At 49.4% G+C, this 24,937-nt stretch overlaps 1 protein-coding gene across 6 annotated transcripts in view; it reads left to right on the top strand.

Moving 5' to 3' along the window:
• LOC144791764 (disintegrin and metalloproteinase domain-containing protein 28-like) overlaps positions 1 to 24,937 on the top strand; it is a 3,516,669-nt gene that overhangs the window by 359,606 nt on the left and 3,132,126 nt on the right. For all 6 annotated transcript variants that reach the window (XM_078666532.1, XM_078666533.1, XM_078666531.1 and 3 more), the window contains one exon: positions 12,601 to 12,677. In XM_078666532.1, coding sequence (XP_078522658.1) covers positions 12,601 to 12,677 — 77 coding nt within the window. The remainder of the gene's footprint in view (positions 1 to 12,600; positions 12,678 to 24,937) is intronic.

Below are 24,937 nucleotides of genomic sequence, written 5' to 3'. Positions count from 1 at the left end.
CCAGCAGGATGTCCGACCCTAAATATGCTTCTGATGGAAGCAACGCCATGTAGCCTCGTTCAGTGGTGAGATGGGGCATGAATGGTGGCGGGTAGAGCCAATATATTGCATGATGTGGTTGAGCACAGAAAAATATAGCTCGATGTCTGATGCTTCAAACCCACCCCGAGAGAATGGAAGCGTTAGAGTTTGCCAGTTATACAGGGTTGCTTTTCACCCCATTCCAGTCTAATGAATTGCGTTCTGATTACACTGAAGAAGGGGCGACCAGGGTGGTATGGTATGGTGATGAAAAAGTAGTTTCTGTAGAACTACCATTTTCATCAGCGAGATTCTGCCTGCCAGGGAGAGTGGCATAGCTATCCAGCGAGTGATTAGATTAGTGATGGATTCCATGGCTACCACGTAGTTTGCCCTCAGCGTCTCCTCTCTGTCTCAAGTTATTCTAACCCCCAGGTATTTTATCTCTGAGGAGCACCATGTTAGTGGAAAATCTGGTAGAAATTCGGGGGTGAACGTGGTTAGAGGGAAGATTTGTGACTTGCTCCAGTTAATGTTTTCCGGAAATGTTGCTAAACGTTATGAACTCGCGCAGAACAGGGTTCAAGCTCACATTGGGCTCTTGGAGGTAGAGAGTGATGTCATCTGCGTACAGTGACACCATTGTTTACCGTGAGGGAAACAGGATAGCGTATTCTCTGTGGTGTTGCCTGAGTTTGGACGCTGGTGGTTCGATGGCCAGAGCAAAGAGCCGGGGTGAGAGAGGACATCTCTGCCGAGTGCCCCTGGAGATTGTGAAAGGATCAGATAACCATCCGTTGATCTGTGCCACTGCAGTTGGCTGACTATAGAGAAGTGTTATCCAGACGAGAAACGCCAGTGGCAGGCCCATACAGCCCAAAATAGCATGTAAGTAGTTCCATTCAAGCGAGTCAAATGCCTTAGTGGTGTCCAAAAAGATAGCAGCGGCATTTGACTCTGGATCTATATCCTGCTGGAGGGCAAAAATGGTTATGAAAGGTGGCCCTTCCAGGAATAAATCCGGCCTGATCAGGCAGTACCAATCCTTCCATAAGTAAGCTTAATCTGTTGGCTAGGATTTTGGCAATTATCTTGGAGTCACAGTTTATTAGGGATAAAGAACTATAGGCGTCACATTTAGAGGGACCTTTGCCAGGTTTAAGAAGCGAGAAGATTAGGGTCTGTCTTATTGATGGTGGAAGTATGCCATTCTCTGTTGCTTCCTCATTTAGGGCCAGATGTAGGAAGGTAAATACCAGTGGGTAACGGCCGATTTCGGCCGTTACCGGCCGGTATTTGGTTTTTGAGATGTAGGGGGCCCAAATTTTAACAAATCTGTAAATGTACCGATTCGGTAAAATACCGAATCAGTACATTTACCGAATCGGTAAATCTAGATGTAGGTGGCACATAAGATAGTGCCACAGGCCCTTAAGAATTCGTTATTTACAATGCAATACTATTACATGGTAAATAACGAATTCCTGTGTACATGCACATGTGCCATGTGGCACACATACATGCCCTAAAGGCATGTATGTGTGTCACATGGCACACAAGCCAAAATCAGGGGTGCAACAGGGTGTCAAAGTGACACCCTGTCCCCCTTGACAATTCGGTAATTTTACAGAATCGGTATTTACCGATTCGGTAATTGACATTGATTCATATAGGCCTCAAGGCCCATAGGAATCAATGGCAATTACCAAATCGGTACCTAACGATTCGGTAAATACCGAATCCTACAGATTCTGTATTTTTTTCAGATTTTTTACCTACATTGGATTTACCGAATCTTAAATACCGAATCGGTAAAATTCGGTATTTATGAATCGGTAAATCCAATTTCCCTACATCTAGCCCTTAGTTCTTTAAGAAATGGGGACATGGTAAATAACGAATTCCTGTGTACATGCACATCTGTGCATGTACACCTGTGCCATGTGGCACACATACATGCCCTAAAGGCATGTATGAGTGTCACATGGCACACAAGCCAGAATCAGGGGTGCAACAGGGAGTCAAAGTGACACCCTGTCCCCCTTGACAATTCAGTAATTTTACCAAATCGGTAAATAACGATTCGGTAAATACCGAATCCTACAGATTCTGTATTTTTTTCCGATTTTTTTTACCTACATTGGATTTACCGAATCATAAATACCGAATCGGTAAAATTCGGTATTTATGAATCGGTAAGTCCAATTTACCTACATCTAGCTCTTAGTTCTTTAAGAATGGGGGACAAGGTTGTCTATATAGCATTTATAAAAGTCTGCCGGGATGCCGTCAGGCCCCGATGCCCTGCCAGACCTAACACTGCATTTTATAAAAAAGTACTCAAATATTCTGGCTCTGCGCCTAATGAAAATGTATACCCACGCTCCAAAGGTAGGTTAACTCCACTCTTCAATGAGTGAACCATTAATAGTTACTTTCTAAACCTACTGCAAAAGCAACACGGTGATGGACGGAATGCTTGAATTAATCTAACATAGCACTAAGGGGGGGTGAAAAGCAAGATATTAAGGATGACCCTGTCCTCCCAATCTTTACAAATCCTATCTAAATGAGAGGGTTATCCTACCTTATCTGTCCTTAGAAGGATGGTTAAATATGGGACCCTAGGAATACTTTCGATTATTTATTAGGATCCTCACCAACAGGTACAATCCGTGACATTTTTTTGCTTTTACCAGATATTTTTATTAATTATACAACTTATGCAGTATACAGCACAGTGTTCATATAAAATGAGTGATAGAAACATTGTATTGCACAGGTTTGATTCAGAAACAATTAGCTCATTAGATCGCAGGATTCACATCGCAACTGTTTACATGTATGAATCTTGCACAACCAATGACAGACCCGCAACCCGCCTGCCCTCTCTGCTTCTACCTACAGACCCCTATAAATGACCCATTGGTGCCACACTTTCTCCCATTTCTTAGGGCAACCCCTGCCTTCATACACTACTTTTTCTGCAGCACAACAGCAGTCTAAGTCAGGCTTCCATTGGCTCACTCGCGGTGGCAGGACAGAGCCATATTTCTTTTTGCCACCCTCGCAGCCACCATCAACCAGAGTTTCTGGTATTTCGGCCACATCTGATCCCCGTCACACTCAGTTGCCATCTGGCATCTAAGGGAATGTCTAATCCCAGGACCTCAGACATCACCCGTGCCACCTGTTCCCAGTAGTGGTGTAAAAGAGGGCACTCCCAGAGGATATGAAAGAAGGTGCCTTTACTGTTGCAGGCTTGAATGCAAATGTCTGTATGTATGCGTCCGAGTTTGTGCATGAGTGTGCTCATGGAATAGGACTTATGGAGGATCTGCAGCTGTACTAATCTGAATCGTGCACTAATTGCCATTTCTACTGGGCTTTGTACGGCTTCTACCCAATCATCGTCCTCCAGTATCCCGATGTCAGCCTCCCAGGCCTCCCTGAGCGCCCCCAAGGAATCAGGCGAGTTATTGACAATCTTCTTGTGATTGATCATGCTTTTTCGGGAATAAGATCCAACAGAAGCTGATCTTCCAATGGGCTATATTCTGGGTTACGTTCTCCCTTACGGATATGTGTACGAAGTGCATGCCCTAGCTGCATATATTTATATCGCTCTGTGTCCGCTAACTGGAACTCAGGCTGTACATTTTCGAACAATATGACTGCCGGGCCCTCCCATACAGCCCCCAAGTGGGCAATATCCAACAGTTTCCATATGCCGAAGCCCCGCAACTTCCCAACTTCTTCCAGCATATCACTGTTCTACAACGGTGTGCTTTCCGTCAATCTAGTGACCCACCCCAGGAATTTATTAGCCCCCTTCCATGCTTCCAACACTGCTTTTGTATGAGGAGGCATAGATTTCCCAGCTCGTTTACGATACAAAGCGGCAGGGTAGCCGCCTGCGCACATCACGAGCTGGTCAACACGATTTGCTGGGTTGTTTCTGTCCCCGAAGACCCAGGTATTTATCACCATTAGTTGTGACGCCTAATAGTACTTTCTGAGGTTTGGGACTGCCAGGCCCACTTCATACACGCCTCTTTGCAGTTTGACCATTGCTTTTAGTGCGCCACCCCCATCCCACAACAACTTACGCAGTTCACAGTCAACCTCTTTAGAGAAACCGTTGGATCTCCGATAGAGGGTATTCTGGAGTATATATACCATTTGCGGCAGCGACATCATTTCAAATAGGACGGCTCTCCCCATCAGGGAGATAGGCAATGTCCTCCAATGCGCCACGTCTCTTCTCAGGCGTTCAAGTTGGGGTAGTAGATTCCGAGCCATGAATTCGGTCTCTGTCTTAGTGACAACAATGCCAAAATAGTTAAAGTGATCACGCACCTGAAGCTGGATCCCCTCGAGAGGAACGGGTGGTGTACTGCCCAAGAGCATAAATAGTAAGGACTTATCCCAGTTAATTTCATATCCGGAGTACCCCCACGAATAAGTGAAAGATTTGTAAAAGTCTACTGATGGTGAAGCGGGGTCTAGATGCATACAAAAGAATGTCATCAGCAGCTAGGTAGATTTTCTCTTCCCACTGCCCACCCCGAGTAATTCCAGAGGCCACTGGGTCTCCCCGTACCCACACCGCAAGAGGCTCTAATGCTAGTGCAAATAACACTAGGAAAAGTGGACATCCCTGTCTCGTTCCCCTGTGCAAGGTGAAGGAGCGGGAGCATTAGCACCTGGACACCCTACTGGGTGATAAGATGTGCCACCCTCTCTGATGCACTTTACATTTGCGCTACTCTCAGGGTCGAAACGTCGACACGCCATATATGTCCGCACAGCCCTCATAATCATGATTTATTTCATTATTGGATCTTGCAGCACATGTGCAAAAAGAAACAGGACAAAAAACTTTTTTGAAACATTTTCCTCCCCCCTCTTTTATCTCAAATATATTCGTCTTGTATATAGTGTACTGTCTATATCACTAAATCACTACATGTCACTTTTTTCCACTACAGTCACTTATTGTTCCGTGCTGCAATTATTTGTAATTGTGACAGCAATTAGTATTTGATACTCATTTGGAATATACTACTGAATCTCATTTTGGTGTGAGTTTTTCCTTTTATGTTTTTCCTTTCATGAATCATTGTTTTATGTATTGTAAATAAGTAATTGCTCTCTGCCTTTAGAAACAGTACTCTGAGCAATTGTACACATCCCGACAGAACCAATTGTTTTGTTTAATACTAATACCCAGGTTCTGAGGGACACCGGGTAACCCCATTATTTTTAATACTGACATTAAATATAGAGAGCTACAATACCTCATACTAGAGTTTATTGAGCCAATAATGCTCCCTCTTTTATACAGTTATCACCATGTAGCTGGCTGTTAGCTTTCCCAATGTAATTTAATCAATCAATCAAGGATTTCTAAAGCACAGTAAATCACCCGTGTGGGTCTCAAGGCTCTGGAGTTGCTGATGCTGCTACATGGCGATCTGTTCAATTGAACACAGGGGCGTAACACAGGCCCCCGCAGCCCACGCTGTGCGGGGGGCCCGAAGTTCCAGGGGGACCCCTCGGCACTGCACTCTGTCCGTAGAGCTCCTAATTGAGCCCGGAGGGGGCCCCTCTACATACCTTGCAGGGAGGCCCCGTCCATTTTCTTTACGCCAGTAATTGAACAGCCTGGTCTTGAGTCCTTTCCTGAGTTGACGGAGAAGTGAGGCGGTCCGAGTGTTGCAGGGGAAGGTCATTCCAAGCTTTGGTCGCAAGGCGTGAGAAGGAGCGTCTTCTACAGTTGCTTCGGTGGATCCGTGGTGTGTCTGCAAGGAAGAGGGAGGCGAATCATAGGTGTCTGGTCTGTTGGTGGAAGGTCATGCGTTTGTTGATGTATGCTAGTCCTTCTTTGTGCAGAGCTTTGTGTCTGTGGGTTTAAGTAATTTAGTGCACTATATCGGTTGTTGTAGGCTAACTCAGGGTAGTTTAACACAGGCCAGCCTAACGTTATGTCCCATCGGAGTTCATCAAAATGCACTGTCTCATCTAATTAGTGAGTTTTCATGAATATATTTTATGTTGTTTATTGAAGTTGAGTGGCATTCGTGGCCTCGTATTTTTGTACAGTACAGCAATATACATTCTGCCCCATTGGAATTTGGCGCCCTGGCACAAGACATTCTCAGTCTGTCTGCTTTGTATGACAGTACAGTGAAATATCCTTTACCGGTTGGGGTTTATTGGGGTAGAGTAGGGCAACTTCTGAGCATTGTGGCATTGGCGGGCCTCACAGGGTATCACCTACAGCATGTGCTGCACTTGATCAATCCTGGGCGCATCTCAGCGATGGTGTACGTGTGCCACATAAATCAAACAAATCCCAAGAATTGGCTCGAGATAAGGGGGTGACAGCGTGTTAGTTTTGTTTTTGCTGAGTCTCTGGACACGCCTAACTGCATTGTTCTGGTGATAGAGATCTTTTAACATGCCTGTTTTCCAAGAGGTGTTGATGTTAGGCCACTGGCAGGAGATGTTTGCGTTTGCATCTGTAGGGCAATCTCTGCCCTTCCAGTCACATCACGAAATAAGACAAGCATTGGCAATGTAGATCGCTTTTTAGGTCTCGGCAACGAGAACTATTGTCGCCGAGTAAGCTCGCAAGGGAGTACAGAGCGGTGCACGAGCCGACCAGGGTCTGTGGACGCGCACACACAAAGGCAGGCAGGCAGGCACACACCAGACACACACAGACAGACACACGCACGCACACACACACACACACCCTCCCTCTCTGCCCACTCCCTCTCTGCCGCCCCCCCCCTCTACCCCCACTCACCGGGCTCTTTCCCTCTGCAGCGGGTCAGTCACGGCAGCAGGCAGGCTCGGTGTCTTCTCCGGCGATCTTCAGCTGATGTGCACGCCCACGCTGCGTCTCCTGCGCGCCCACCACGCTGTTTCGCGCCCGTTGATCCTCAGCTTGTGATTACTACTCCTTCTAACCCGGATTCTAAATTACTATTTCTTGGTTCTCTAACTCCACTCTGTTGATTCGTAACAAACTGATATTCAGCACATTTCACAGTCTCGCTTTTGCTTCTCATAAATACAATAAGATTATTTTAAGCAATGTCTACCCTTCTTTTGGTTCTGTGCCTATTATGCTTCGGACTATAGAGTTTTAGAAAGTGTGGTGGAAGATTCCATGATATCAGTGGTGTGCACAGTGCAGAGTGAGTGTGCAGAGTGCAGAGTAGTGAGTGCAGAGTAGTGAGTGCAGAGTAGTGAGTGCAGAGTAGTGAGTGCAGAGTGTGAGTGCAGAGTGTGAGTGCAGAGTGTGAGTGCAGAGTAGTGAGTGCAGAGTGTGAGTGCAGAGTGTGAGTGCAGAGTGAGTGGGCAGAGAGAGTGTGCAGAGTAGTGAGTGCAGAGTGAGTGTGCAGAGTAGTGAGTGCAGAGAGAGTGTGCAGAGAGTGTGCAGAGTAGTGAGTGCAGAGTGAGTGTGCAGAGTAGTGAGTGCAGAGGAGTGAGTGCGCAGAGTAGTGAGTGCGCAGAGTAGTGAGTGCGCAGAGTAGTGAGTGCGCAGAGTAGTGAGTGCAGAGTAGTGAGTGCAGACTAGTGAGTAGTGAGTGCAGACTAGTGAGTAGTGAGTGCAGACTAGTGAGTAGTGAGTGCAGAGTAGTGAGTGCAGAGTAGTGAGTGCAGAGTAGTGAGTAGTGAGTAGTGAGTGCAGAGTAGTGAGTAGTGAGTGCAGAGTAGTGAGTAGTGAGTGCAGAGTAGTGAGTAGTGAGTGCAGAGTGCTGAGTAGTGAGTAGTGAGTGCAGAGTAGTGAGTGCAGAGTAGTGAGTGCAGAGTAGTGAGTAGTGAGTGCAGAGTAGTGAGTAGTGAGTGCAGAGTAGTGAGTAGTGAGTGCAGAGTAGTGAGTGCAGAGTAGTGAGTGCAGAGTATTGAGTGCAGAGTGCAGAGTAGTGAGTGCAGAATGCAGAGTAGTGAGTGCAGAGTAGTGAGTAGTGAGTGCAGAGTAGTGAGTAGTGAGTGCAGAGTAGTGAGTGCAGAGTAGTGAGTGCAGAGTAGTGAGTAGTGAGTGCAGAGTAGTGAGTGCAGAGTGCAGAGTAGTGAGTAGTGAGTGCAGAGTAGTGAGTGCAGATTAGTGAGTAGTGAGTGCAGAGTAGTGAGTGCAGAGTAGTGAGTGCAGAGTAGTGAGTGCAGAGTAGTGAGTGCAGAGTGCAGAGTAGTGAGTGCAGAGTAGTGAGTAGTGAGTGCAGAGTAGTGAGTAGTGAGTGCAGAGTAGTGAGTGCAGAGTAGTGAGTGCAGAGTAGTGAGTAGTGAGTGCAGAGTAGTGAGTAGTGAGTGCAGAGTAGTGAGTGCAGAGTAGTGAGTGCAGAGTAGTGAGTAGTGAGTGCAGAGTAGTGAGTAGTGAGTGCAGAGTAGTGAGTAGTGAGTGCAGAGTAGTGAGTGCAGAGTAGTGAGTGCAGAGTAGTGAGTAGTGAGTGCAGAGTAGTGAGTGCAGAGTGCAGAGTAGTGAGTAGTGAGTGCAGAGTAGTGAGTGCAGATTAGTGAGTAGTGAGTGCAGAGTAGTGAGTGCAGAGTAGTGAGTGCAGAGTAGTGAGTGCAGAGTAGTGAGTGCAGAGTGCAGAGTAGTGAGTGCAGAGTAGTGAGTAGTGAGTGCAGAGTAGTGAGTAGTGAGTGCAGAGTAGTGAGTGCAGAGTAGTGAGTGCAGAGTAGTGAGTAGTGAGTGCAGAGTAGTGAGTAGTGAGTGCAGAGTAGTGAGTGCAGAGTGCAGAGTAGTGAGTGCAGAATGCAGAGTAGTGAGTGCAGAGTAGTGAGTAGTGAGTGCAGAGTAGTGAGTAGTGAGTGCAGAGTAGTGAGTGCAGAGTAGTGAGTAGTGAGTGCAGAGTAGTGAGTGCAGAGTAGTGAGTGCAGATTAGTGAGTAGTGAGTGCAGAGTAGTGAGTAGTGAGTGCAGAGTAGTGAGTGCAGAGTGCAGAGTAGTGAGTGCAGAGTAGTGTGTAGTGACTGCAGAGTAGTGAGTAGTGAGTGCAGAGTAGTGAGTAGTGAGTGCAGAGTAGTGAGTGGAGAGTAGTGAGTAGTGAGTAGTGAGTGCAGAGTAGTGAGTAGTGAGTGCAGAGTAGTGAGTAGTGAGTGCAGAGTGCAGAGTAGTGATTGCAGAGTGCAGAGTAGTGAGTGCAGAGTGCAGAGTAGTGAGTGCAGAGTAGTGAGTGCAGAGTAGTGAGTGCAGAGTAGTGAGTGCAGAGTGCAGAGTGCAGAGTAGTGAGTGCAGAGTGCAGAGTAGTGAGTGCAGAGTGCAGAGTAGTGAGTGCAGAGTAGTGAGTGCAGAGTGCAGAGTAGTGAGTGCAGAGTAGTGAGTGCAGAGTAGTGAGTGCAGAGTAGTGAGTGCAGAGCGCAGAGTGCAGTGCAGTGCAGGTATGTGCAGTGCAGTGCAGGTGAGTGCAGTGCAGTGCAGGTGAGTGCAGTGCAGGTGAGTGCAGTGCAGGTGAGTGCAGTGCAGTGCAGGTGAGTGCAGTGCAGTGGAGTGCAGGCGAGTGCAGTGCAGTGCAGGTGAGTGCAGTGCAGTGGAGTGGAGTGCATGAGAGTGCAGTGCAGTGCAGGTGAGTGCAGTGCAGGTGAGTGCAGTGCAGGTGAGTGCAGTGCAGTGGAGTGCAGTGGAGTGGAGTGCAGTGCAGTGCAGGTGAGTGCAGTGCAGGTGAGTGCAGTGCAGGTGAGTGCAGTGCAGTGCAGGTGAGTGCAATGCAGGTGAGTGCAGTGCAGTGCAGTGCAGGTGAGTGCAGTGGAGTGCAGTGCAGGTGAGTGCAGTGCAGTGCAGTGCAGGTGAGTGCAGAGCAGTGCAGTGCAGTGCAGGTGAGTGCAGTGCATGTGAGTGCAGTGCAGTGCAGGTGAGTGCAGTGCAGGTGAGTGCAGTGCAGTGGAGTGGAGTGCATGAGAGTGCAGTGCAGTGCAGGTGAGTGCAGTGCAGGTGAGTGCAGTGCAGGTGAGTGCAGTGCAGTGGAGTGCAGTGGAGTGGAGTGCAGTGGAGTGCAGGTGAGTGCAGTGCAGGTGAGTGCAGTGCAGTGCAGGTGAGTGCAGTGCAGGTCCGTGCAGGTGAGTGCAGTGCAGGTGAGTGCAGTGCAGGTGAGTGCAGTGCAGGTCAGTGCAGGTGAGTGCAGTGCAGTGCAGGTGAGTGCAGTGCAGTTGAGTGCAGTGCAGTGCAGGTGAGTGCAGTGCAGTGCAGGTGAGTGCAGTGCAGGTGAGTGCAGGTGAGTGCAGTGCAGGTGTGTGCAGTGCAGGTGAGTGCAGTGCAGGTGAGTGCAGTGCAGGTGAGTGCAGTGCAGTGCAGGTGAGTGTAGTGCAGTGCAGTGCAGTGCAGGTGAGTGCAGTGCAGTGCAGGTGAGTGCAGTGCAGTGGAGTGCAGGTGAGTGCAGTGCAGGGCAGGTGAGTGCAGTGCAGTGCAGGTGAGTGCAGTGAGTGCGGTGCAGGTGAGTGCAGTGCGTGCAGTGCAGGTGAGTGCAATGCAGGTGAGTGCAGTGCAGGTGAGTGCAGTGCAGGTGAGTGCAGTGCAGTTCAGTGCAGGTGAGTGCAGTGCAGGTGAGTGCAGTGCAGGTGAGTGCAGTGCAGTGCAGATGAGTGCAGTGCAGGTGAGTGCAGTGCAGTGCAGGTGAGTGCAGTGCAGGTGAGTGCAATGCAGTGCAGGTGAGTGCAGTGCAGTGCAGGTGAGTGTAGTGCAGGTGAGTGCAGTGCAGTGCAGGTGAGTGCAGTGCAGTGCAGGTGAGTGCAGTGCAGGCGAGTGCAGTGCGTGCAGTGCAGGTGAGTGCAGTGCAGTGCAGGTGAGTGCAGTGCAGGTGAGTGCAGTGCAGGTGAGTGCAGTGCAGGTCAGTGCAGGTGAGTGCAGTGCAGTGCAGGTGAGTGCAGTGCAGTGCAGGTGAGTGCAGTGCAGTGCAGGTGAGTGCAGTGCAGTGCAGGTGAGTGCAGTGCAGGTGAGTGCAGTGCAGTGCAGGTGAGTGCAGTGCAGGTGAGTGCAGTGCAGGTGAGTGCAGTGCAGGTGAGTGCAGTGCAGTGCAGGTGAGTGCAGTGCAGTGCAGGTGAGTGCAGTGCAGGTGAGTGCAGTGCAGTGCAGGTGAGTGCAGTGCAGGTGAGTGCAGTGCAGTGCAAGTGAGTGCAGTGCAGGTGAGTGCAGGTGAGTGCAGTGCAGTGCAGGTGAGTGCAGTGCAGGTGAGTGCAGTGCAGGTGAGTGCAGTGCAGTGCAGGTGCGTGCAGTGCAGTGCAGGTGAGTGCAGTGCAGTGCAGGTGAGTGCAGTGCAGGTGAGTGCAGTGCAGGTGAGTGCAGTGCAGGTGAGTGCAGTGCAGTGCAGGTGAGTGCAGTGCAGGTGAGTGCAGTGCAGGTGAGTGCAGTTGAGTGCAGTGCAGTGCAGGTGAGTGCAGTTGAGTGCAGTGCAGTGCAGGTGAGTGCAGTTGAGTGCAGTGCAGGTGAGTGCAGTGCTGGTGAGTGCAGTTGAGTGCAGTGCAGGTGAGTGCAGTTGAGTGCAGAGTGGTGTGTATTGACAATGTAAATGACAATGCCATTTATTTATGATTTAAAGAAAAAAAAATCTCATGAGCAATGCCAATAGCTCTACCTTTAATGATGCCGAGACCATTGCATTGTAAATGCTTGTTTTTATGTCGACTGGAAAGTTTTATACCGAGCTACACACCACATTAAGGGTACAACATGTACTGCCACGGCTCAACCTTCCCTAACACAAATATTAAGTTAATGTTTATTTTATAATTTCAATTATTTGTGTTATGTTTATTTTTCTTATGTATTCATATAAAGTACACATTATCTATTGTTTTAAGTTAAAATTGTTTTGTATTATTTGTTTAAATCTAATAATTTATACAACAGAGGTTGTTTTACAGTGAGCATCCTTAACTATTTCAAGGTGCTCTGTAATGATTATGGAAAAGATGGCACAGTGAAGAAAAGTAACTACCTATGGTTACACTGTTTGGTCAAGATTAGGAGCTTGGATTGAAACCAGGTTATCTGATTAGACATTGTGCAATTCAGATCCTCGATAGATCTGATAGTCATTGCATTTTTTCCCCACTTCTGCTCGGATTACCTTCGTGCTCCACCTATTCAAAATGTTGAGGGCCGTCAATGTATTGTGGGAAAGCTCACGGTATTGCCACATTTGCTGTGATTACAACTCTTGTTTATCGCAGTAGAGTTGTACTTCTCACCACAGAGTGAGTTTTTCCCTGACCCAAATAAATTAATCTTAATTCAGCTGGTATTTTGGTGTCTGATTTTATTTTACAGTACTGCACAACATTCCGAGTGAGGTTTATTTGAGTTAGGTGAGGTATGTTGTGTCTCCTAAATTATTGTTGGCAATTTAGTCCAATGTAGTTCATAATATTACCCCGTGACTCTGTCCTCTATCTACATCGTGACTACTTAAAAAAAAATAAACTGAACGACAGGTAGGATTGTGAAAATATTGCAGAGTTTAAACTAGGTTTGGGAGATTAGTAGTAAATTGTTTTAGCGGGTGCTATTTGATCTGATGAGAATGCAGGCCTGAATCTGCGCTTTAAAATAAGTTGTATTCAATATTTGCAGGTGCAGTATCCAGATGAAGTACAGTATGGATTTAAAGTTCACGGAGAAGACCTGGTGATGCATCTTGAGAGAAATAAGTGAGTTTTCTTTCTATTTGGTTTGCCAACCTCATTCTGCTTTATGAAAAGCAAGATGAATTCATGTTGTCGTTTTTTTCATCGATTTACTGGCGCGAAGAAAGTGATAGTTCAGCAGACCTTCAGTTACGAGGTATAGAATCACATTTTTAAGAGGGTGAAAACAAATGGAACATTAATATGCAAAACAAAACAAAGAATCCTCCCAAAAATACAAATGATTCCACTTTAAAATGCATCATATCACAGCTTCACATGCTTTAACTTACCAACAAGGTACTGAAAAAGGATTTATTGCACAGTTGCTCACTTAACATTAGACTCACAGAACTTGGACACTCAGTTATTTAAACTCCCTTACAGTGATCCCCACACTGGCTCATTTATTAACTATTCATCGAGGTATCAATAATTGTGGAATTTCACTGTGCTTAGGCTTTGTGTCATCATCATCATCGAAACTTTATTCCACCTTAAAACAAAAGATCCTAAAAGTACAATTCACCATATTTCTTCTAAAGTGACAGTGCATAAAGTCACATTCATTATATTGAAGTAGCCACACTGCCTGAGTGCTTCGTTTTAGGTCTGAGTGCTTCGTTTTAGGTTAGCAAACCTTTTTATTTCACTAAAATTATATATATAATAGACTTACTTGAACAGGCTTTCAGCCTGTCCTCTCATTCATTGGTCTGGTATTGTGTAATTCACATTTTTGTTCTTCCCACTTTAGCATACACCATGGGGCAAGAGAACAGCTCACTTTCGCCATTGGCTAACATCAAAGTGAGTGTTAGCATTCTTCCATTTCACAAGGAGCACATGCGCACCACACAAAGTAGTTCCCATCAGTGCCTGCAACTGGGGCGTGGCTTAGGAGCCGATGGGGCAGGCAGCGTGAGCTCGGAGCTCCGCGTCCGTTTCCCCGTAATTCTCCTGCATTGGACGCCTCCTGACCCCCCGAAAGTGACCTGCTGCAGCGGGAGGCGACCTGGAGCGGAGGGGGCGCCGCGGCTTGACTGCCGGGTAGCGGGATCAGGTCGAACTGGCCACGGGAAGGAACGGAGGCGCTGATCTCCGGCGAATCAAAATGGCGCCAACCCTGAGATTCGTTCCGGCCGGGCCTTGCTGTTGGAGGCTCTGGTCGGCGGCAGAGCGCTGAGCCCTCGGCGACCGGGGCGGAGACTGCAGCTGGGCTGTTGAGGAGAGCGGTGCCCTGACTGGAGGAACGGGAGCGCCCCGACTCGAGGGGCGCGGGCTGCCATCCAGCCTGAAATTGGAGGCGGGCCCTGAGGCGGGCTGTAGATCGGCGGCCGGCCCACCGGCTGTGCTGCTCACGCCTACAGAGCGCGATTTTGACGGGGAGAGCGCCGGGAGCGGACGGGGGCACTGAGCGCAGCCCCCCTGCTCTGGCCGTATTTGAGGCCCGACACCTGGGAGGACACCGCGGGGGTTTGCTGGTGCTGCGCTAGGGCCCGCGGACTGGAGGTGAGCCAGGGAGCGCTGGGCTTGCGGGACGCCCCATTGGTTGAAGCTTCCCGGTCACGCCCTCCATACTGGGGGGGGGGGGGTGTGCCCCGTGATTGCGCTGCTGAACTCTTGGAAGACCCAGCGAGGCGAGCCTGAGGCGATCTGCCGGCGGCCCCTGCCCTGCCACGCAGCATTTGGGCAGGCCGGCTGGGCTGGATGGGACAGTGAACTTTGCTGAACGGGGCGAACTGTGTACTGGGGGAGCAAACTAGCGGAGAGCCCCCCTGGCCCCAACCGTGCAGGGCAGTTAGAGGCGGGCCTTGGAGGTGCTGCTATCACGTCCCCGCCCCATATGACATTGGCACCGAGTGGTTGCACCGAAGGTGTGGTGAAGAGAGGGCTGGAGGCGCCCCTTGGCTGGCCTCTGACGTGGCGAACGGGCTGGGCAGCTGCTACAGTGGTGCATAAAGGCGGAAGAGGCCGTGACGACCCCAAGGAGAGGTGTGGGGCTCCCTGGAGGAAGCGGAGTGCCCTGGTGGTGGCGGGCTGACATAATCCGCACTGTGGAGAGGCTGAGTGCACACCCGGACTGGCCACTGAGCACGAGGCCTGTGAAAATGGTACAGCGGAGTGGGCGCCACTGGAGTGGGCACGAGTGGATGGACCTTGGAGGAGAGGCCCTGTGGTCATAGGGCCGAGTCACCTGAGTGCGACGCACAAGGGGTGGGGCCCACCAGGATTGAATAGAGGGTGCGAGAGTGCGGCGGAGCGGGACTGGAGTGCATCGCTGGTTGTGGCCATGGGCAAGCCTCGGGGCCGGCGGGAGGAAGATCCGGCTCCGTCAGACGCTGAGTCCCCGCCCCAGGAGAACAAGATGGAGCAGGAGCTACCACTGAACTCGGGACTTCAGTTACAATTGGATACAATATTGGTGGCCATCACGGACACTCGCGCTGCCCTTCAGCAGGACATTGCACAGGTTACTACGGGGTTAGGCCTATTGTGAGCTGACCACTCAAAACTTGTGGACCGCGTGAAGCAGACTGAAACCGCGCTTCAGGAGGACGGCCCTGCACAGACCGCGCTGACCGCCTCCCTGGCGGGGGTCTTGGATCGTATCACGGTGTTGGAGCGGCGAGCTGAGGAGGCGGAAGGCAGGAATAGACGCAATAACATCCGCGTGGTGAGGCTGCCGGAGAAAGTTGAGGGATCGGACATGGTGGCGTATTTAGAGGATTGGCTTCGGACAGTTGTGGCCCCTGAGGGTCTTTCGAATTTCTACACCCTGGAGCGGGCTCACCGGGTTCCGGCTAGGTCGCTGCTACAGGGCCGCCCTCCATGACCGGTGAAGGCACGGTTGCTACACTTTCGGGATCGAGACTTACTTTTTTAAGAAAGGCCCGCAGCGATGGTGGACAACAGCAATGTCACTTTGTTTCCGGACTACTCGTTTGAAACACAGCGGCGCCGCATGTCCTTCCAGGCTGTGAAGAAAGAACTGCGCGCGGAAGGGATTCAGTACTCCCTGTTCTTCCCGGCTAAACTACGAATAGTACTGGAGGGCAAGTCCCACTTTCATGATACGCCGGAGGAGGCCTGGGAATGGCTGGAGTCCTATAGAGCGGGGAAGGATGGACAGGAGGCGGAGGCGCGTGAACTGGCCAGTGTTTCTCAACCTCGCAGATCGCAATGTCTGCGAAGCCGCAAGCGCAGTTTGTGGAAACCTTCGACCTCGCAAACGGCCATGGAACGCAAGGGGGCCCTGGACGCAGTGGTGGCGATTTCTGGTGAACTGCTGCAGGCCACGTCGGAAGCGTCTGAGCAGGGCAGTGGAAAGGGCCAATCGGAGGGGGAATCCTCGATATCAGACGATCAGAGACTGCCTCCGGCCACCCCTGGGACAGCTGATGGACTGCTGGATGAGTAGATGCGGGATTGCTTCTGGGGAAGGGATTTTGACTCTGGATCGTGGTGTTGCTGTGTCTGCCTTGTTTGGTTGCGGGCTGTAGCGAGGATGCGTATTGGGGGTGCTGAGTGCCTGGTTTGTGAGTGCCTGGGGTTGCAGCGGAAGCGAGGATTCGCACGGGGATCCGGGGGGACCTGGGAGGTGGGATGACTCGGGGGATTCGGAGGGCGGTCTTGGGTGGTGTATTTCAATTTGTTGCAGGTCGTGTCCTCAACCCTATCCAACCCCCACCGGATGGTATTGTTTAGTTTGCCTTGACTTTGCATGGGGCGTGCAGTTGGGGAGGTTTGGATGGGTTTTACTATGTTAGTGCCTGTTCTTGGGGGGGTGGGAAGTGCAGTGGGTGGAGGGGGACTGTCAGGGGTTGGGGTTTGTATATTTTGGGGAAGTTGCCTGCTGATGCACCTAATTGCTATAATGGTACTACTAAAAGTTGCGATTTTGTATGTGGATGACCCTGCTTGGAGGCTGGGGGAGGTGGGCTGCTTTGAGCGGGATTTTGCAATGTTCTTATGGGTCCGGCTCCTGACGTGAAATGTATAACCTGGAATGTTCAGGGATTGCATTCTATGCAGTGCAGGTATAAGATTCACTCCTATTTGGTTCGTAGGGGAATACAGATCGCCTTCCTACAGGAGACGCACCTTACCAAACCCGAGGGGCAGGCGCTGCAGCGTAGGTGGCGTGGGCAGCTTACTCGGCCTTCGCGCAGGGGGGCGTTGATTTGGGTTAGGGCTACGGTCCTGTTCCAAATGATAGACCTCTTGGTAGACCCTGGAGGCCGTTATGTTGCGGTACGTGGCAGTTTGTATGGCTGCGAGGTGATCCTTTGCAGCGTCTATGCTCCTAATGTGGAGCAGGCGTCATTTTTGGAGACTTTGTCCTCCGCCCTCGCCGATTATCTCACGGTGCCGGTCTTGATTGGGGGAGACTTTAACTCAGTTGCTGATGTGACCATAGATAGATCTCATCCTCCGCTGCCCTCGGCCCCAATTAATAAACTGGCCGAGGTTCGCGCCCATTGGCAAGACAGTTGGGGACTTAACGATGTTTGGCGGGCGCAGCATTCGACAGATAGGGATAACTCCTATTATTCTGCCCTGCACGACCTCCATGTTCGGTTGGACGTTGTCTTTTGTGGTTCTGGCCTTGCCTCTCTGGCACTCAGCAGTGAATACTTGACTCGCACCATATCGGACCATAATCCCCTTTTGGTGAATTTCTGCTGGATGGTGGAACGCTCCAGAACCCCTCACTGGAGGTTGCGCCACGAGATGTTGGAGGACCTAGTATTCCGGGCGGAGCTTAGCGAGGGGGTAGAGCACTACTTTGCCGAAAATGCGGGCACTGCCTCAACGGTGGCCCTAGAGTGGGATGCCTTTAAGGTGGTGGTCCGAGGGATTTGTATTGCCAAGTGGGTGGGGGTTAGGAAGCTGCTCTTACAGGAGATCGAGAAGGTTGAGCTGAGGGCTCATTCCGATGGCTCTGGGACACGTGATGACGTGATAGCTCGAAAGGAGGTGGTGGCGGAGGGGGTGGAGCGGCTCCGATGCTTTGATTATAAGGCGTTCGTGGCTCGCGCGCACGCGGAGCGGGACAAGGTGGGCACCTTGTTGGCTTGGCTTGCGGACCCTGCCCCTAGGTGCGTGCCTATTTTGGTGCTGGCCTCCCCTGCTGGTCCGCTGGAGCTTGATCAGCAGCGAATCAATGAGTTATTACGCTCCTTCTACGCGGACCTTTACACCAGCTGCTTACGGGCTGATGAGACAGGCATTCCTGGAGGGTTTGGATTTACCTACAATAGAGGAGGAAGTGGCAGATGCTCTTGGGCAGGATGTTACATTGGCCGGGATCCGCTGTGCAATTAAGCAATTGGCGCAATAAAACTCCTGGGAGCGACGGCTTGCCTATCGAATTCTATTTGACGTACGTTAACCTACTGGCTCTGAGACTATTGATGATGTACCCGGAGGCTCGGAAGGCGGGGAGGTTACCGGGGTCGGCTAGGGAGGCCGACATTGTGCCGCTTCTCAAGCCTGGGAAACCGCCAACTGACCCGGCTGCGTATAGACCTCTCTCCATGCTCACAACGAACTACAAAATACTGAGCCGGGTGATCGCCACTAGGCTCCTTCCATTAATGACGCGGCTGGTGCATGCAGACCAGGCGGGTTTTATCCCGACGCGCAATACAGCCAGTAGCGTCCCGTAGGCTGATCGTGATCCTGGACGAGGGGAGCGGGGGCGGGGCGAGGCACTGGTTCTCTCAGTCGACATCGCTAAGGCGATTGATAGCCTGTAATGGCCCTATCTGTTCTCTGTGATGATGGCGTTTGGGCTTGGGGCTGGGTATATTGGTTGGACTAAAATCCTGTATTCGTCGGCAACTGCTAGAGTTCTGGTGGAGAGAGCTGTTTCTTCCTCCTATCCTGTGGGGCGGGGCTCTAGGCAGGGCTGCCCACTCTCCCCGCTGTTGTTTGCTCTCGCGATAGAGCCGTTAGCTGCACGCACGAGGCTGGGAGATGCATACCGGGGCCTTCAGCTCAGAGGCCGCGAACACCATATCTCGCTCTATGCGGACGACCTTCTTATGTTTTTGGAGGATGCCGAGGACGCCCTGAGCGGGGCGCGTAGCCTTCTTGATCGTTTCAGGGACATTTCGGGCCTGCGGGTTAACTGGGCGAAGACCTGTGTTTTCCCAGTATCTAGTACATGCGGCCCGCCGGCGTTACCGCCCGGCCTAGCGTGGGAACCACAGTGCCTTCCTTATTTAGGGACACGGGTGTATCACACACAGGCGGATCTCTTTGAAGGTAATATTGAGAGAGCAATGAGGGGCTTGAGAGGTAGCATGTGGTTCTGGGGGTCTCTGCCTTTGTCGATAATGGGTCGGGTCGCGCTCCTGTAAATGGTGGCGCTTCCTCGTCTTTTATACTTTTCAGGACTCTACCGATATGGATACCGGCGGCATTTTTCCAACAACTCCGCTCGGCAGTGAGTAGTTTTATCTGGGGTGCAGGACAGCGTAGAGTAGCATTGGAAACGCTGATGAGGTCGCGAGAGGAGGGGGGTCTTGCCTCTCCAGATTTTGAATTATACTAACTGGCTGCGCAGTTCCAGGTTCTCACCCAGGCGGTGGCGCTGGAGTTTCGAGGACCGGCGAGGGAGACTATGCCTGACGTAACGAGACACGTCTTATCCTTTGTGGTATTTCAGCAGAGACTGACACTGGCCGACTTGTCCATGGTGGAGAGCACTCTGCGATATTGCTGGAAACTGTACCATATCAGAATTGGGGTGCTGCGACCGTATGCACCCGAGATACCACTGGGCATGTGTACAGCGCTACTGCATGGTGGCGACTGGTCTGGTCTGGTGGACTGGGAGGAGCTGGGCCTGCAGATGGTGGGCGACCTGTATGCAGACGGCACACTGTTGCCATATAGTGCGTTACAGGAGTCTTTTGCTCTCCCACGTAGTCACTTCCTATTGCATGCGGCTTTGAGTGCTGCTCTGCAAAAGCATTGGGGTGCTGGCCTCTCTGAACCCCCAGTAAGCGGAACATGTCAATTTGTGGTGATGGCGGTGGGCACGCACAAGGCAATTACATGTTTGTACAAACGAATGTCGGGGGACGGACTTTCCCCGCTGCAGAGATTGCGGGAGCGGTGGGCGGCGGACTTAGAGAAGGATATCCCGGACGCGGCCTGGTCACAAATTCTTCGAAGGGCATGGAAGGGTACCAGGAATGCCAGGTTTCAGTTGATCCAATTCTTCGTGTTACACAGGGCATATCTTACACAAGCTAAAATTAATCAATACTTCCGAATTAATACAGCGATCTGCCCCCGATGTCGAACTGAAGGAGTGGATCTAGTCCACATGTTGTGGACTTGCCCACAGCTGGGCACATACTGGGTAGAGGTGAATGGGACACTCTGCAGGATAACTGAGTGGCAGATTGATGTGGACAAGGGGGCGTGCCTCTTACACTGGTTCCTGCATACTAGTAAAAATAAGATAACTAGTAAGTTCCTGGATTTAGGACTCATCTTGGCCAAGAGGGAAATAACGTCGCATTGAAAAGCAGCGGTCGGCCCTAGCTATGTTAGGTGGAGGGCTGCACTACTCCTGTGGGCGGGCAGCGAGAGCTCAATCAGGAGGCAACAGGCGCATAGGTCCCATAGTGATAGAGCGTTAGAGGCGGCAAAAGAGTGGGTGTCCCTGCGGCGGAACTCCGGATGCTGGATGCGGATGCTAATTCGGATTCTGTGACATCAGCGGGGGAGGAGCTGGCGTGAGTGGCACTTCCTGGACTGGGAGGAATTAGCGCAGTGGGGGATCCCCGCGACATGAGAGGTTATTGGGAATCTTAGTATAGAACATGAGATGACCCATATATATCTCGTACACGAGAGTAGTATGTTCGCAACACTGTCTCCTGAAGTAGTAGCGCCAGCAGCAGGGGTGGGGGGATGGGAGTTGCGGTTCATTAAGAGGGAACACAAAGGGGGCTTGATTAGGAACTCATAGCCTGACTTCCAGCGGAAATGCGGGGGTTGAGGGGTTTGACATTACGGCGTCAGGTTGAAGAGGGATTCTATGTTGTATTATTGGCAGCATAATTATCGAAGGTTATCTTGACACGAAATGTGGAATGCTTTGTATTTGTAATGGTCCCCTTTTGTGTTTTGTTTGTGCTTCAAAACAATAAAAAGATTCACACAAAAAAAAAAATCAGTGCAAGTAACTACTAGGTCAATTTGTGCTTTATCCGTTTTAGTTTCTTTCCCTTTTCATCACTGTTTTCATTAGATTTTCGAGCGCCCAGCAGTTTCTCAAACAATAAATATTTTGTAAAAACCAAAACAAAATGAAAAAACAAGCATTGAAAAAGGCTGCCAGCTAACACCAGACCGTTTGGCCTAGCTATACTTGTTTTCTTACTTAAATGTATTATATGTATGCAGGGAACAAGTCCTAAAAAAAGAAGTGGGGAGACTAACCTAGTTAGGCAGTATGCAAGTGACATCATGGCCCGTGATATCAGGGCACATGATATCGCACATGGCATCGCAGGAATTAACATCATAGAAAGTGGCATCACAAGCTTCGAATTTACAGGAAGTGGCATCGCAAGAAGTGACGTCAAATCTATAGCCCTCACATATATGTTTAGAACGCCTATCGTGTGTACATTTGAGTCCATTGCGAGGATAATAGCACAGTGAGCTATGGAAGATGATCTGTGACTTCTACACCTTGCAATCCCCCAGTTTTATGTAACACATCCTGTACATTAATTTACAAACGTATATAATTTATTGTAAATGTAATATGCACATGTTGGTGTAAAGCACTCTGACACTCTGCATTGGGATAAGCTGGACTATATAAGATGCATGCATATCTCCTAAACAGGGACTCAACAAAGTGAAAAGCTGCCTCTCTTAAGTATGTGTGAACTGCTAACTAGGTGTGGGCCTTTGTTTCCCCGCCGCTTCATTTGCATCAGGTGTGAGGCTCCTGAGTGCTCCAAGCCAAGACACTCGAACAAAAGGAGACCTGATAACCCCTCAAATCCGGCCTTTGTTATGGGCCCAGTAGAAGTCTTAAATAAGAAAGCCCCATCCCCGCCTGAATGTTGTTGCAGATGAAAAGTAGACAACATGAAGGCGCTGCTGAAAGTGTCCTGGTGTTTGGAATTTACACTGGGACAAGTTCAGCACATTATTCAGTGAGGCCTAAATTCCTGGTAGGTTGAACGGCGTTCACCCTGTGGAAATAGTGGGTGGACGCCATCCACCCGCGTGTACACCCAACTGGTGCCCTGTATGTATGTCATATTGTCTTTGTGGCAGTGTACATAGCAATCTAGTTAATGTTGAAATGTGGTTTCAGTAGAAAACGGACCATTTTGGCTCTAGAATAACTTTTCCTAGGATATACCAAGGCAGTGCCATCTCTTTTTTCAAATGTGTTGCAGAATTCAAATGACGAACATTTTTAAGGAGTGTTGCAGAAGTACTATTTCCTTGAGAATGCCCATAGAAAATTTTCTCAAACTCCCCCAAAATGGCTGATCAAATGTACACAGCAAGTTGCAAGCACCAGGCGCTTAGCTTCATTTAGTGGATTTTCATTGTTTGGTGAATATAACTTTCTCTACTAGCAGTGGCGTAACAAAACTTGAGAGAGCCCCCCTGCGAAGCACATGGAGGGGCACCCCGGCAGCCCGGCCCACCACCTACCACTTTGCCCTACCACCCAGAAATCTAGTATACTTTGATTTGAAACCTCCAACATTTAAATGAAATGCCTCTATATTGCCTTTCTAATGAGAAAGTGGGAAACACTCTTAACATACAAGTTATGCCATTTGTAACAATACTGTCAAAAGCAGATTATCAATGCCGTAGTTCTAAAGCTGGTAATTGCCCCAGAGAGATTCAAGAGTAATTTCACAGTTTGTCATCACGTGACAACCAGTATAGTTCATCACCTCCCTTAAACTGACACACAAATTGTTGATGTCCTTGTGTGTCAAACTGTTGTGCTGCATTAGGGCATTTCAGGTAGACCTATTGTGACATGTTCAATAAATACAAACTTATTATAAAAACCTCTATGTGAAGGGCGAAATAATCTGTGAAACATATCTTTTGTTAGTGGAGCAATAAAAATGTCTATATATGTCACAGAACCCAAACTAAGTTACAGATTGGCACTTTAAAAAGTTCATTTTTATTCATCTCATAGTACCTCACGTCGTGCATCTCATATTTATTCATATTTATTCACATTATATTTTTATTCATCTCATGAAAAGTTTATTCACCTTGTGATATTTGTATTCATCTTGTGATATGGCCCTCATGATATCGACCCCTAAAGGATTAACAGCTTAGTCGGCCTTGCCAGGATTCGGAGGAGGAAGAGTTTGCTGGGATGAGGGGAGGAAGGGAGATCGACATGCGGACTGCATACTTGCACCTTGGAAAAGCTGATGTGCACTTGCTGTGTGAGCTGAATGAAAGCCAGTGATGAATCATTCTGGGCAGCTTTATTCCTGCCTGGCAGCGAAGCCGCCGCTTTTAATATTGTTACTCTGCCTGGGCTGGCTAGCAAAAAAGCAATAGCAAAGCCAATAGATTTCTCTGCCAAGACTTATTGGCTTTGCCAGTGCTTGTTTTAATTGGCTTGGCAAATGTTCTCACAATTCCTATAACTAATGAACACAAAGAGAAGGTTTCCTCTAAATGAACACCGGTCAAAAATTAAATATTTCACTCACAGTGAACATCTTCCTTACTGTTTGACTTCAGCATGACATGGCCACTTTTTCTATCATGTTCACCAGTCCACCGCTTAGTGTACCTCGTCATTGGAGTCACTGCTTTCAATAAACATTATCTGATTCAAATAGGGACAACAAACTGAAAGCAGCAGATGCAAAGCAAAAAAACAGGTTCTCTCGAACTAGGAGTCGATAATGCAGAGCGAGGGAGGGCCCCCGGCCCAGCTGCCGTTCCTTACTCTTTTATTGCGTTGATCATTTATTTGTAGTTTCCTTTAGTGCCTACCAGAACGAGTTGTGACCAAGCACTTTATGTAAAGGACAAATATGTGCAAATCTATGAGATGGAATCGGACAAAAGCGTTTTTCAACTTGGAATCCTAGGTTTTCAATAGCACAATTCATCCTAGGAGATATTGCTTGAACAGTAGGGCGTCTCCGTTCAGTTTTGGAAACCTCAAAAGATGTGTGTGCGTCTGGTTGGAGGAATGTTTCTGTTTCCTGCGTCAATGCCTCGCCGGGAAATGCATCATAGCCCCTCTCACCCCAAGGTGGTTCATGTTTGTGCCAGGGTGCACGTCTCTGTACTCAATGCTGGCCGGATCAGACGTCAGCAGAGCCCACAATGACATCACAGGCAATGAACGGACAACGTCCTCACTAGATATTCCCGAAAGTCTCCATTAATAAGATATAGATTACGTCTGCAAGGTTTACATTTTACTGGTGAGATTGAACCGATGTATTCGTTTTTTGTGGTTTTGCAGAAATATTCCGGACTGTGCCCAAAAAATCTCCAGAATGAGTAGATTGGCAGGCTCCTGGGTGAGTGAGTCCCCAGACCCTACATGTCCGCAGTGTTAGTGGTAAAGCTTTGTGACTGGTGCGTTGTGCCTTTCCCACCCCTTTTCTACCCACTCCGCAAATGCACATAGCCCTGTTGCTTCCTTGTTTACACCCTAGTCCACGCCCGCTTAAGTAACTGAAGCCGGGTCAGGTGGATTGATACGTGCACTGTGGGGGCCTGTGTTCTCGTGGGCACAGGTTCAAATCCCAGCGGGCCTTTTATCCTTCTGAAGTCGATAAAATGAGTTCCATTGAGTTGGGTAACGATAAACATCTGTAATTCAGCGCACAGATACAATTGGGTGAATGTGTGCTTTTCAAATGCACTTTATTATCTGCACATTCAAGATTGGACACGCCACTGGCAAAGTTTGGATGTCACACTCTGCATAACTCCAGCACTTCTGGTGGCACCTGCTGGCCCTCCGCGAAGGAGCCTTTGTATGCCTTAAACTTGGCACTACCAAAAACCCACCCACGCAGCTCTGGCTGCGCCTCTGTGCATTGTGCTCCTATGCTGAGACCCGCCTGAGTCGAAGAGCTGAGTGTGCAGAAAGTGGCTGCAGGTGTCCAAGTGGTTTATGAACATTGAAAGCATCATCAACTTTCTACATTTAAAGGTAGTCTGGAACTGGTAAGAGGAGATTTAACTAGTTCAGCAGTAACACTACTGGCAGGTAT

Source organism: Lissotriton helveticus, chromosome 11, assembly GCF_964261635.1.
Source record: "Lissotriton helveticus chromosome 11, aLisHel1.1, whole genome shotgun sequence".
NCBI lineage: Eukaryota > Metazoa > Chordata > Amphibia > Caudata > Salamandridae > Lissotriton > Lissotriton helveticus.
This window is presented reverse-complemented; position numbering and strand designations above follow the sequence as displayed.